This window comes from Osmia lignaria, chromosome 5 (genome assembly GCF_051020975.1).
Source record: "Osmia lignaria lignaria isolate PbOS001 chromosome 5, iyOsmLign1, whole genome shotgun sequence".
In the NCBI taxonomy this organism is placed as follows: domain Eukaryota; kingdom Metazoa; phylum Arthropoda; class Insecta; order Hymenoptera; family Megachilidae; genus Osmia; species Osmia lignaria.
The window spans coordinates 3162448-3177812 of record NC_135036.1 but is presented as its reverse complement, the minus strand read 5'-3'; the positions used below and the strand labels follow the sequence as shown (position 1 = coordinate 3177812).

Below are 15365 nucleotides of genomic sequence, written 5' to 3'. Positions count from 1 at the left end.
ACTACATATGTAGTTATAATGCATTTCATATCAGGTGTCGATATGTTACAAATACATATTTGGAAAAATTACTAAATTTTAAAAATTTATTTACCCTTAATCCCCTAAAATTCAACCACCCATCCCTTTATATCTACCCTTATCCTTAACAACCACCCCTAATTATCTAAATCACTTATTTTTCTCTCTTCAAAGAGTTATAAAAATTACCATGAATTACCCTAATCGGTTCGTTTCTTTCTTTCAAATATCGATGAAAGACGATCACCAAGGAAGAAAGTTCGTCTTTCCAAGAAGAAAAGAGAAAAAAATGCATCTGTTCTCTGTTCTTTTAATCAACTTATTTGCCGATAGTGAGCGAGTAAAAAGCTCGACGATCGGTTTCTTAGCTGTATTTACGGTACACGTGTGCAGAGAGTGGTTGATGCCAGCTCTGGCAAGCTTCTCTCGATGCATCTTCAGCATTGAAGCTCGGACAACGACATAGAGATAATCCGTCTAATTTCGAAGCTCAGTCTACTTTGTCATCGTGCAACGGTTTCTTGAATTTTCGAGAACGATCTCTTCTATTATCCACTTTAAACTTTCCGTGTGAGACTTCTTTAATAGGAGACCTTTTGTTCATATTGTCGTGTCTAGCATGAATTTGTGAATTATTTAAAAAAAATTATTAGTTATTGAGGAAGTTGATGTGTGAAGAGCAGGAGGTTCTTTGAAAGAAAGAAGTGGATGCTGCGTTTATCTTTGGAGAACTGATTTTAATTGATTGAATGGATATTCAAGATCAGGGTAAGTTTTGATTGATTTCTTTATAAATATATTTATTTTTAAGATTTCTTAAAAGTGTCAATTTTTGTTTTTTATAAGTAGAAATAGAAAATGCAAATTTATCTTACTTTTATGAAATTTATACTAAATTTTTAATTTTTCATATTTTTCCTTAATTATCAATCCCTATTACTTAATAAACTGCTCTTTGTTATTTTAGCATTATTTACAAATCTTTTCTTCTTTCCTTTGTTTCGGCGATAATAAGCTTCTGATTAATAATGCTTACAGAAAATAATTTTAATTATAATTAAAGTATAATTGTTAAGGAACAATCGCTGGTCTCGTATCGAAACTTAAGAAATGAGAATGATTCATCGTGTTCAACCTTCAATAGTTATCAAAGCTCCTGAACAGATTGAACAATTTGTCATTTAGCAATCAATTAAGAATTTATATTGGGACTAGAGCAATCTAGAAAAATGACATCATAGATTGTCATTACTTGCCGACAGAAATTGAAACAAGAACGTCCACTATCTACATACATATAGTAACCCCTTTCGTTTTATGTATCGGTAATTATTATATAATAATAATGTATAACATGCCGTTACAGAGAAATAAAAATACGTTTATCAAAGTTTCGATTCCTATTAACAGTGTTGTATACATGATTTAAATTTCATAATTTATATTTTTTTTTTATATGTATACGATTAACCATTGAAAGGCGGAGACAGAGTCAATCCTGATCCAAACTTATAAAACATATCCAAGGATATTAATCTAAAGTTAAATATATAATTTTTAAAGTTAAATGAATAATGAAGTAACTAACGGTCTCTGTACTCATTGCAATAGGAAAATATTTCACCCTCGGACGGCGCGGACCATAGAGAGAGCACCGATTTTAATTTCACTTTATATTTCATATTATTCTCATTATCTATTAAAGGAACAGTGTCTAATATAAAAAATGACAGTAATATGAAATAAAAAATTAAATCAAAGTTATGGTTCTCTCCATGGTCCTCCATGCAAGAGTTATATTAACTTGATTCAATGAAGATCACTTGTAAAATATTCTTTTCCAAGGGTTATTATAAGAAAATTATATAAAAATTGAGTTATATCAATAGAATAATGTTTCATTGTTAGAAATGATTCAGCCTGTAGAAGCTGATAGTTGACCTTATACAGTTGTCGTCAATGAATCATTAGCAGTCAGCATTTTTTATCATCAAATAAACGAATTATCGTGTGATATAATAATACGGCTGGCATTTATCCACCAATAACAATTCGCAAATGAACTAGAATAAACAGACTCGAACCGATGTGCCTTATCAGTAGAAAACTTGTTTTACGTTCCATGAACAGAGCCGTTCGTTAGAAATTTTATTTATACTTTGGATTGTTTAAAAACAATGACAAACTTGCAAGTAGACTCATATTTCTTTTCAATCTTCCAACGTTACAATTTGGAAAATTTTATTAGTCTTTTGGTACTTTGTAAAGAAAAAAAGATGACATTTGATGTTTGAATACCAAAATTCTCCAGTTACTCAGCAGAAAACAAAAAACAAATCTATGTGATTGATTATTTGATTTAAAAAAAAGAATTAACTTCTTTGTTTCTTTATATTTTGTTATACTTTTTCGACGAAACAATAGATTTATTGGATCTATCAATTTCCAAAATTCCACGGAAAATAAAAAACGACACGATGAACGAGTGTCTTTTGCCACCTGGTATAAAGGAACAAGGAACAATCATTGTTCATGAAAACCGGCATGGCAGCAGAATAGCTGCTGTTTTCTTGTGATCTTGACATCGTTTTAATTTAACAAGCCGACACGTGTATAAAAATAGTCAGTCGCGAAATAAAGAGTACCACGAATGCATTTCGGTCGAAGAGACTTTAAAAATACTACATATTTGCAACTTGCGTTTCCTTTGAACATCGAAAACATCGTGGAAAGACCGTAAATATATCCGTCAACTTGATATTGAAAATATCATTGATATTTTGCTTTGTTTGCATTGTTTTGGGAATTCGAATATCAAACACTTTAATTACAATTAAATTATTATTCTGCAATTGAAAGTTGCAGAATTCTTTGTTTATAAATTACACACAGATCAATAAATCAACTGTGTATTTTCGTCAGATGTATTATTCAGAAACGAAGCAACAATTCATTGAATCTGTCCACGGTTATCAGCTTAATTGCTGTTATCAGTATTGATAAGGTACAGTTGTAACCTGAAGTGGGCTTCTCCTAATTACCCTGATTTACATTTATCAAATGATTTCTCGGCTTATGTATTTGTAAAATGTTCCAATCATACGTGTGTAATTTGAACAGGCAAAATTTATCATTTGTTAGATCATAAACTAGCTTCTTACGTTAACAGACAGATTTTTGTTTTGAATAAATACTGCAATCAGTTAAATTGTTTTTTTCTGATTCGAATTAAACGAATCCACGATGTGTCATGCATCATTGGATAAGATTGTTCTTTCCTGGACACACATTTTATCTTCGAGGCTCGCATCCGCGTTGCGAAATTTTGCGAATCACCACGCATGACTTTCTAACTTCTTACACAAGTGAACAAACTTGTAGGAATTCCTTTTTTTTTTTCTTTTCTTCATTAACTAGTGGAATATCCCATAGCTAACTATTCATTATGCATTCTTTCTTAGCTGCAAGAACTGGTTTCTTGATGTTTTTTTACTTCGACCTTTATCTAAGACTTACAAGTGGAATCAAGTATCTCTGCACGTTATCTTAGTAGAAAGTCTGAAAAATACTTTGATAATTATGAAAATGAATGACGTAACGAAATTCATTTAATTTAATGTGAGAAAGTGTATATAAATAAACATTGAACTTCGAGTGGTAATTATCTGTTTCTCTTTCCAGTTTAACTTTTCCAGCCTTTATCTGTAGGTTAATTAACGATAACGCTTCATTTAATATATGTGCATTTTAAAGTGGGAGGAAGAAACTTATGACGACCTTGACAAACACTTGTAATGACCAATCAAATTGTTTGTTTCTTTGTTTTTTATTTTCTACAGGAACAATATTTGCTCACGTGAATTTTATCTGTATCTTTCGAGATGGCCTGTAAGAAACTGGTCCACCTAACAATGAATTCTTTTTAATGAAGGATATCTGTTCCCTGACGCAAGTAAAATCTAACAATAAGATTCTAAAGGATTTTAACTATTCATCGGACCTTTGAAATCTTCTTTTATCTCAGTTAATCCTCCTCTGATAAGAACCGACCACTCAGCAGTTCTAAGCTACTAGACTGTGTCTACGTTCTACTAGACTCTACGTCTAAACTCTAGTAGACTTGACTGGGTTTTACTTGGTTCTATTTTTATTAGAAGAGCATTTTCAAATCTATTTCAGGAGAAGAGATAGACTCTGGTAGTCTCTACAAGACTATACATCTGGGCTCTACTAAATTATACTTAGACTCTGTATTTGGCTCGTGTTAGCCTCTATTACTGCTCTACTAGACCCTACATCAAGGTTCTGTCAGACTCTATTAGGATATCTCTAGGCTCTACTAGACTGAATACCTAGATCCTACTAAATTCTACTACTCTATTTCTGAGCCCACTCGACTCTATTATCCTCTAGCAAACCCTATTTCTATGTTTTATTTCATCCTACATCAAACTATCAGTCTCCACGCAGAGATATTGTCGGACTCTACTTTAGTTCTACTAAACTTTGTGTCTACTAGACTTAACACTTAGACTATACTAAATTCTATTACTACATTACTATGTCTAAGCCTAGACTATCAGCCTCCACGCAGAGACTTTATCTTCAGTTCTACTAAACTTTATGACCACTATACTCAATACCTAGACTCTACTAAATTCTGAGCCCACTCGACTCAATTACTCTCTAACAAATCCTATTTCTATATTGTACTTGATTCAATCGAACTCTAGATTCTACACTAGACTAGACGGAGAAACTTCCGAAAGGCCCCATCACCCCAGGACAACCAAACTTCGGATTTATAGTAATTGAGGGACGAGAAATCGAATAATACCATTTTCAGAACTGGCAAATAAACCGTTTTCGAGATATACAGGGTATTCTAAAAGTGCGGAAACCCCCTATTATCTTGATAAGAACGCATTTCCACGCAAAATGACTAACCTAACCCTAACCCTAGCCCTAGCCCTAACCCTAACCTAGGTTAGGTTAGTCATTTTCCGTGAAAATGCGTTCTTATCGAGGTAATAGGGGGTTTCCGCACTTTTAGAATACCCTGTATATCTCGAGAACGATTTATTTGCCAGTTCACGAAAATGATATTATTCGATTTCTCGTCCCTCAATTACTATAAATCCGAAGTTTGGTTGTCCTGGGGTGATGGGGCCTTTCGGAAGTATACCCGACTAGACTATCAGTCTCCACGCAGAGAGTTTATCGGAGTCTGCTTCAGTTCCACTAAACTAAACCTTGCGACAAGCCGGTTAAACGGTCGTCAGAGAGGCAGATAAAGAGTGCGAGTGGAAGAACGGTAAGTTTGTAGTGGCAGTGCGATCAAGGGGGCGGACGCAGTCGGTTAGACTGTTAGACGAACTCGCGGCGAGCGAAACACGCTCGGAAGCAAGGCCGCGCGCGTGAGACTCGCACGAACCAGTGAGATCAACGACGACGACGACGACGACGACGACGACGACGACGGCGGCGCGCAACGATGCGTTAGTTTCGCGCGCGTACGATGTCGGGCGATATCGCTCGATTGGAGAGCGAGCCAGCTGCGTCGGAGCCGCTAGTCGCGGCAAATGCCGTCTCCACGTTACAAGGTAATCAAGCTCTCTTATCCTCGTGCTTACGCCCTCCTGTACACGTGTCTGCCAACAATGGATTTATCTTTCAATCGATTCCTCTCCGTCATTTTTTTCTTTTCATTGCAATGCTTGATGGAGTTAATAGTCGGGCAGATAATCGTTCGGCGAACGTTAACCCTTTGCGTTACGATTATTCTAGAAACTAAAAGATTTATGAAGATTTCAGTTAATTTTTGTATATTGATAATGGACTATTTGATTGGGATATGAGTTTTATTTACGAATGACTTTTTATAATATTTGATGAAATCATGAAATTTTAATTATTAAGGAAGGAGCGTGTTGAATTGTTTGAAAATTTCAAGTAGAATTATTTTATAATATGGAAAGGGAAAATTTTGAAGGTATAGTTAAATGGTGTCAAAACATTTGACTCGCGAGTGCGGGAGATTGGAGAAGCATCGATGAATCGAAAATCAATTGATCTAAATTGGGAACACAGAAACTGGTATAATTAATTCTAAAGTTGATCTCAGTGTGTCAAGACTGATGCAGGAAAGTAGACTAACAAGGTTAGATAATGATTTAAATCTGACCCGATCGATCCAAAACTTGATCTTAACGTTTCAAGATCAAGTAAAGAGTGCATTAACGCACAGATACTTTCAGAAACTGGTTTCGAAAGCAAGAGCAAAAAATTTAGATAGACCTAGCCAATTACAAAGTCAAACGAGGCTCCGGAATCATGTTCAACTAATCAAACAATAATAAAAAAAAAAAAAAAAAAAAAGAAACACTGTCCTAATATCTCAATCTTAACGAACGAAACTCAGAAAAAAGGAACGTAATGTTTCAAATCAATCAAAAGTGCAATAAAATTGAATTGAGGAAAATCAAAACGAAAAAGTAATTCAAAAGTGAGACAGATCCAGGAAACAATTGGAATCATCATAAAGTGTTACAAATTTGAAAAGTGATTGTGATCTATCAAAATTGAATATTAAAAGATACACCGATGAGTGAAAGTGATGAAAAATTGAGTCAAATCAAGTTGTTATATCATAAATTTAAAAATTGATCGCGATCTATTAAAATCGTGTTCAGAATGCACCACTGCAGTGTGAAGAAGATTGAAAGGTGTCTTTTACCGCGTCAGAGAACAAAGAAACGCTTGGAATCGGTGCAAAGCAATAACAGGTTAAAGTACAACGAACGGATTTATAAAGAAAGAAAAGCCTCGGGACGAGGTTCTTGTGAATCACTTTTGTTGCCGTCCGATCAGTTCGAAGAATGTTTTTGTTCTCGGAATAAAACAGCGTCAATCTGAGAAGCGCCGGGTTTAACTTTCGCATCAGCCTGTACAGTTATGGCTTCTCTCTTTTTCTCTTTCTCTCCCTTTTTCTTTTTCTTTATTTTTTATTCTTTCCGTAGTCGCTTCTTTGCAACGTAACCACGTGTTTTCCTCTGTTCGCAGGCAACAAACAAACGGCGGAAAGCGTCGCCCAAGATGCAGTCGACCAAACAGGTAATTTCTATTTTATCAATGTGAATAAATAGATGTTAGTTAGCTTTGGATTTTGTTAAAATTCCGAGGAATTTTTTGAGAATTCAATCTTTATTATTTTGGTCAATATTCTGATTTTTATACTTTATTCGAGGTCCTTGGCTTCAAAATTCTCAATAAATTCAATATTTCATCGATCGACTGATAAAAGTCTGTCACCAAATCTTCGCTACAGGAAACACAGTAAAATGTAATCAAACGTGTTTGCGTTAGGCTTCGCTAAAGTTTCCTTATCTTACATCAGAATCCTCTGATACACTCTTAACTGTGCATGAGTTTTAATCGTTTAAGAGGAAAAAGAATCTTTTTTAATGAAGAGAAACAACAAAAGTGACCTTGAAACTCACGAATCCTGCCAATTACGAATTCTGAATTTGTTCACAGGATTTGGCAAGTTTAACCTTAAGGTTATGGCCGTCTGCAGTTTGATCTTCATGAACGTAGCATTCAGTATAACAAGCATAGGATTTGTATTACCATCGGCAGCATGTGACTTTAAAATGACTACAGTGGACAAGGGCCGTCTAAGCGCAGCGCCTATGTTAGGTAACAGCCTAGTAATCATCATTTTAATTAAACCTCTGTAATTAGCACCGTTATCTACCTTATAAAACTCCTCTATTCTTACACTGCCGTGATATCTTACTTTTTTCTAAGCTACTTTATGTTTTTACGGTTCATTTGAATTCTTATCAGAGATAATAGCAAAAATCTACCAACTTAAAAGACTGAGTAAATTGTTTTTTTTTTTTACGTTAAAAAATATAACGTTAGAAACATTTTACGATGACATTTACGATGAAATTTGATATGGAAAAAGTTGGATTTTTCAAGGGAATTGGAATTACTTGCGTGCGAGGTACTAACACGCCCCCATATCGACCTAACTTCCACCATTGCGTTTGGTTGCATGGTGTTACTTCGATCCGGCAAAACATACTGAAATCCCGTTCCTTTCGAGTTATGTAAAAGTCACCGTGAAACTATGAATTATTTTGCATTCACGCTTAGCTTTCTCCTCGCGTGCTTCGACTGGTTGACGATTGATCCTCGTTTCGATTCAAAAGGAAATCTGCTCACGTTTCTGCCGATATTCGATGCTAAATTTTTACCATTCTTTTTCATAAAAAAAAATTGTATTAGAGGTACTCTTATCTTGTGCATACATTACCATTTCCTTTTATCAACGCCCACTTTCAATGTCTCTTATCTAAACTGTGATAATATAAAAAATTAAAAAAAATAAAATAAAAAATGAAGATATGCAAATGTTATTAACTCACTGTTATTAAGAGACGATGATACTTAATGGAATACCTAATTGGTTGTATATAATTGCATACAGAGCAATCCAGTTGTTAACGAAGAGAAATACTGAAGACGCGATTAAAAGCATTAAAGGATTATTACAAGTGTCAGCGGCTCGAATGCAAATAATTAAACCTTGAAGGCTTTTCATTATGTCAGAACGTGACACGTCTCCCCTCTCTGATCACGTTTCTGCATAAACACCATCGAATGGAATTTATAGTACAAATCGAATGGCAACAACACTGCACGAGACTTTAAATAACACGATGCTATTTAATCCTTTTGCAATTGATTGAAAGTCATTTTCACTTAACCGTCTGTTGAAGAATATAGAATTAATATTCTTCTTAATTTTTCTCGCATAAACATTGTGTTTTTTCTTACAATTTACAGGTATGCTAGCCGGTTCTTATATATGGGGCTGCTACGCGGCCATAAAAGGACGAAGAATGTCCTTGTTGGTCGCCTTATTTCTTCACGGGATCTCAGAATTGTTGGCATCGGTGGTGCCCTTCTATTGGTTCTTTTTGTTCTTAAAATTCATGAGCGGCGCCGCGTGAGTATAACATGAAATTTCTGTTCCAAAATTATTTATCAAACATCCCCTGTAACGAGATCATTCATTACTTTTTAGTATGAATGGACAATCGGCTGTTGTTTTTCTATATCTGGGCGAATTTCAACCAACGAAATATCGTGACAAAATGTTGTCTTGGATGGAAATGGCCTGGGTAATGGGAATGATCATTTTAGCAGGTACCATTTTAGCAGCAGATTTTTTTTGAATAAGTTTCTCCATCACAGATTATGATCATTGGAAAAATTTCAGGTGTCGGATGGATCATTATCCCAATGGACGTAAACGTCGAGATCGCTGGTTTCTTTTTGCACTCGTGGAATCTTTTCGTCTTCATCTGTTCCCTTCCAGCGTTATTTACCGGAGCGTGGTTATTATTTTTCCCTGAAACGCCGAAATATCTCGCCGAGACTGGTCATAACGTTCAGATGCTTCACGTTTTAATGAGAATGTACTCGGAGAACAGTGGTCAGCCCCCAAAAGAGTACAAGGTGATTATTTGTCATTGCAACATTTATTATTCGTTAATTATTCATTAGGCAATATTCAATATTTCATTTTGGCACTGACTACAGTATGGTTTAGAATTGAAATTTAACCTTCGGACGGCGGACCATGGAGAAAACCTGTCTTCTATTGTCTTCATTTTTTAAATTTTGCACTACTCCTTAAAAAATTATTCGTCCTTTCGTTTAAGAATCATACATTTAATTTTAGATTAATACTCTTGATAGATTTCATAAGTTTTGGGTCACGATTGACCCAGGCTCCTCTCTCCAAGACTTAATTTCAATTTGGAAATTCGAAGGCCACCGCTAAAAATATTCACTAAACATTTCATTTTCAGACAAAACTCCGAAATTGTGGTAATAATAATCTGAACGAACTGGTGCACCGTATAATGCACACGAACGAGAGGGAGGAAGTGACGGAGAAATCATTCGATTCGATGATAAGCGACATATACACGAAAACAGCGATGATACTGAAGCCTCCGTTTCTCTGTAGAACCATCGTGGTGTGCCTGATCGCTTGTTTCGTCACATCCGCTTACTATACTTTAACTTTATGGTTGCCAGAGCTGTTTCACAGATATGCAGACTTTCAACAAGCGTATCCTAATCAGACAGCCAGTGTTTGCACTTTGAAGATCACCAAGAATAGCACCAACCTTGTAAGTATTTTTAAAGATGAATTTTTGGGCGCACCATGGGTCAATATGGGTAGAATTAATATATATGTTATGCTATTTCTGTTATAATAGTATAGCTCTTTTATTTGATCTACAGGAGGAGATTGACGACCCATTTGGTTGCAACTCAAGGGTACAGACTAGTGTGTTTGTTCATACATTTATTCTGGGAGCCTCTTGCATTCCAACGGGTCTCATATTACCAGTTCTAGTTAATTATATGGGATACAAATTCCTCTTAGGTAATTAGGAAGTACCAAAAAATGAATATCAAGCGAGTATTTCTATAGAAATAATTTCTTTTTTTTTTTATATATTCCAGTGATCACAGCTTTTATACCTGGGGTAGTGACAGCCTGTCTCTTCCTGGTGCAAACTTCCACCCAAAACTTAATTCTCTCCTGTGCCTATGAATCTATTACTTCCGTTTGTCTAAGCGTTGTATACTGCCTGCTAGTTGATCTTTATCCAACGCATTTAAGGTAATTATTATTTTATTTCGAACGGAGTACGATTCCTAGGAAGCAATCTGCCATGCAGATTGGCAGCAGATCTGATAGAATCTGTCTACAAATCTGATATCTGTATAGAATCTGTTTCCGCATTTGGCTTGGTTTCTGCAAACAGAACCTGCTGACAGAATCATATAGCAGATTGGCGGCAGAAATCGAGCAGATCCTGCTAACATAACCTGTTTTGTCAAATTGGAGGGAGAAAGAAAACAGCCTGCGCACAGAAAGGCAGTAGAAACCGAGCAGATCCTGCAACTTCACTGTTCCTTTTAAAATTTAAATGGCTGAAGTTGCAGGATCTGCCCGGTTTCTGCTGCCTTTCTGCCATCATATGTAGTATACGTACAGACTCTGTTTTGTTTCTGCCTCCAATTTGACAACAGGTTATGTTAGCAGGATCTGCTCGGTTTCTGCCGCCAATCTGCTTTAGCAGGTTTTGGAACATTTCTGCCGCCAATCTGCTACAATAGCTGAATTTAACACATCCTGCATCAAATCTGCAGCTATTCTGTTTACAAAATCTTCTAACAGGAATTCGACAGAATCTGCTATGCGCAGGATTGGCTGAGTTAGATTAGCCATTTGAGCCGTTCATATACCAAAATGATTAACCCCACTTTCCAGATTTGAATCTGTTGAAATTTTACTGTCATAGCTTAACCTTTTATATTTCATCAATTTTTTTATTTTTTATTCTTTTGGAATTAATCAACTTGGCAAATGGATGTTTCATCTAATTCTTCAAGGTTTTGATAACCAAACTACAACAATACTTGAATTTTATTACGAAAGAAAACGTATTAAGAAACACTTCAGAGAATATCTTCTTGTTGATATTGTGGCACGTTTCTTGTTTTTTCCTTTTTATTTCTTTTCCTCGTGCCACCTTGTTTTATACGGCCAGGTGTTTATCGATTAACCTTCTTATCAATCGACATAAATACCCACATAGAACAATTATTATCTCGTGTACGGTTATTTATAACCGGCATGGTTATCTTTCGTTAGTTCAAACAAATCCTGTATAAATCAATCGATCGATCTGAAATATTCTATCGAATATCAGAGGAATCTCGCAATTCTTATCAAATATTCGTCTCCGTTCTAATGATAGCCAATCGTCAAAACATCCTATCAAAATGAATGATCAAGAATGGATTTTATTAAAAATATTCAAGATTTTAATCTTGTTTGACCAGTGTCTGATTGGGAATTAATAAAGATCAATATTGATTTGATAAATCCTTTGCTTAATTATTGGCTGTTTTTCTTTTTGTGTTTTAGGGCAATGGCTTCCGGTCTGTCGGCGTTTATTAGTCGAATTGGTGCTATAAGTGGTACTTTGATGATCGGTTACTTGATTGATGATTACTGTACTTTGGTGATCGTCATTGTTGCTGCTCAACTGTTTTGTACGTATTCAAATTCTATTAAAATTCAAGTTTTGATAGGGTAACGTATACAGTTGTTGACCCTTATCCTAAAAAAGAAATTGGTTCTTTTTTCGCTTGTTTCCTGAGTAAGGGAAAACCGTTCCTGGGGGCAAGATCGCGGGCCACTTTACCGGCGGTGCATGTGGAATTACCGAAAGAATTGAAAAATTTGTTTAGCGGAGAGGAGAAAAATTTTCAAAAAAAACCCCAAAATATGAAAACTATGTGTACTATCCTCAAAAGGAGCAGAGTACAGAAAGACGAGAGAAGAGTCACTGAGGCATAGTACTCTCACCCTTATAGAGGGATCGAAGTGTAGAGGTCGTGAAAGACCTAAAGGGAAAAAAATGGAAAAGTTTAAAAGGTGGAGAGAACGCGTCCAGAGGAAAAAGGATTTTTTTATCCGCTAAGCAATACAGTTGTAGTCATAGAGGCTGGTTTGAGGAAACAGGAACAGAATAGCGGAAAATGAGGTTTTTTAAATAGATAAGGACAGATGCGCTCGATGTAAAGTTCCTCATAGAGTTTGGCGGTGGATTATCGCTAAATGTGTTTTTCTGCGATGATCTTTAGAATACGGTTTTGTGTATACAGGTACTCCTCACTTTACGACCTATCTGCTTAACGACCACTCGCACTTAAGGCTGGTTCAGACACGGCTAGTAATTTAGTCGAGTGGCAAGTAATATAGTAACTTGCTATGTATGGACACTACAGTTTAGTCGAGTAGATCCGTTTCATTGGATTTTTCTGGTCGAGTATATACAGGGTGATTCTCTCGCTACGTAAGACAAAAGCCGTGCTGCACAATGGAACCCCTCCCTGCTGTTCCGTTTCTTGTTGTCGTCTCAACCATAAACACACACAGAACAGTATTGGGTCCGGCGATATGGCCCCTGGGTCTCTTTATCCGCAAAAACAGCAGGGTTCGATTGTGCGGCACGGTTTTTGTCTTGCGTAGCGAGAGAATCACATTGTATCTTGTACTCTCGATTTCCAAAGTTCAACTGTACTAGTCCGGACACTTTTCTATGCGCTAAACGGTTTAGTAGAAAGTAGCTATTCGCCACTCGACTAAATTATTAGCCATGTCTGAACCAGCCTTTACGACCAATCAAGTTTCGATAGGGTAACAGCTTACTCTCAAGACGGTGGACCATGGGGAGAAAATTAAATTGCAGACTAAAATGAACGTCCTCTTAATAATTAATGATTTAATGTTATTAAGCTGTGCCATATCACACGTGACCATGTCCACTGTGGCAATTGAGCTTTAATGTGCCTTACTACAAGTATTACTATAACCTGCAATTCGGGGAATCCCCTTTCTCAGTTTGAGTGTCGGTCAGTAGCGAATGGTGACATGCGCACTCGTGAGCGTACTATAGGCTTGCTATGCACTTTTTCAGTCAGTTTCATTCCGACAAGCAGTTACTGTGTAATCTCGTTGTTGCATAATTTTTATAATTTTATAACGATCCTACATATATTCCCGACGCAAGCTCCTCGCTTATCGACCAATTTGCTTAACGACGTAGTCATCAAAACGGAACTCGGTCGCAAAATGAGGACTACCTGTACCGTAATTTCACGAGGATCGTGGCAGAGGTAGCTGTTCACACATGAACGATGTTATGTTAAAATGAGACGTAGACACACACCTTATACAGCGTTAACCGGAGAGATCTGTCTAAACGCGAATATGTACGCGGATAAGTACGGGTGCCTCTACTAAAAAAAGAAATACAATATAACGCATTTCTTAACTCTCGGACGGCGGACCATGGGGAGAACCACAATTCTAATTTAATTCCGTGCTTCGTAGTATCTTCATTCTTTAAATTTTACACTGTCTCTTTAAAAGTTATTATATAATATTTTCTACATTTTTATTAGGGAGAAGGTCAATCATTATCTAGGGGTCGATAACTGTATACCTTACTCCATTAGGATAATTTATCAACAATAAATTCGAAAATTCTAATTAATGTGTTTCAGTGAGTGGTCTGCTCGCCCTCTTCACGCCAGGGAGAAAGAAATCAAAACTAGACATCGAGAAATTTTAACGAAAGTGGAAAAAATAAGAATTATAAAGAAAAGAAAAGAAACAATTCTTCTACTCCTCGTATTTAGCTCAATCTAAGTGCATTTCGCGTGAAGAATGTGTAGGTACTTACTCGTAGACTGCTCGAAATAACTCTAAGGAATCTACTTAAACAATTTTATTGTAATTCAAGTGACAACATTATCGTAATTAATTCCAGACACAGTATTCTATATTCAATTTTGACTTACTAAAAACGTTTCCAAAAGATGTACAATCTGATTTAGAAAGTAGGTACAGAAACAACCTTCGAAACGTATATTTTCTTTGATTATTTTATTAGTGAATTTTATCAAATGAAGGTTTAAAATGAATATTTTAACACCGTGACTACCATTATTAATTTTGAGTATCGAACAAGTTTATTTATAATCAGACAGATTTATTTGAAAATGATGAGTTATCCAGATATGGTCGATACGGTAGTGGAAGTGTTAAGAAACACTTTAACGATAAAGTGTAATTATAAATTAACTCTTAAGCAACGATGCGTAATCGTTTTACGAAACGCACAAAATCATAGCGAATACTCAGTGAATGAGGCCGCGAGAGATTAATCGTACAAGGTAATTTATTCAAAAAAAGGTAATCTAAAATATATTTATATAAAATAGAAGACATTTCATGATAGGAAATCCCATGTCTACGTATTATAGGTATATCTTTCGTAAGTTAATTCAACTTCGAAACACAAAGATTTACTAAATAATCAACAAATTATCTCCACGAAAGAGCTTCAAGATAGTAGATTAATTTACATATTAGTACTTAATTCAATTAAGAGCAAATAAGCAAGAAAAATGCTCAATTACATGGTTATTGAAACGATCTCCTGCATTGTACGTGCAGTGCTAAGATATCTGTTCTTTCGAATCTCTTAATACATAAATGATGATTAAGCGTTCGATTTGATTAATCAGTTAATTATTAACACATTGACTGTCATAGATTGGATAACATATAATTAAAAGATAAAAGAATATTCTGCATAGCAGGAAAATTAAATTGCAGACTAAAATGAACGTCCCCTTAATAATGAATGATTTAATGTTATTAAGCTGTG

The 15365-nt window shown here is 35.5% G+C and overlaps 1 protein-coding gene across 5 annotated transcripts; it reads left to right on the top strand.

Annotated features, from left to right (window-relative positions):
• The first annotated feature begins 392 nt into the window (after nt 1–392).
• On the top strand, nt 393–14999 carry LOC117609848 (synaptic vesicle glycoprotein 2B). 5 transcript variants are annotated; one of them, XM_034336572.2, is made up of 12 exons: nt 393–789; nt 5348–5624; nt 7084–7134; nt 7558–7719; nt 8878–9040; nt 9119–9240; nt 9314–9552; nt 9909–10235; nt 10351–10495; nt 10576–10735; nt 12050–12177; nt 14197–14999. In XM_034336572.2, the coding sequence occupies exons 2-12, from the start codon at nt 5540–5542 to the stop codon at nt 14262–14264; spliced, it is 1650 nt and encodes a 549-aa protein (XP_034192463.1). In that variant the 5' UTR covers nt 393–789; nt 5348–5539; the 3' UTR covers nt 14265–14999. The 5 variants fall into 5 exon arrangements, with proteins under 5 accessions (XP_034192463.1, XP_076544340.1, XP_034192462.1 ...); XM_076688225.1 differs by having other exon boundaries at nt 5258–5624; XM_034336571.2 differs by having other exon boundaries at nt 5234–5624.
• Nucleotides 15000–15365: the final 366 nt, after the last annotated feature.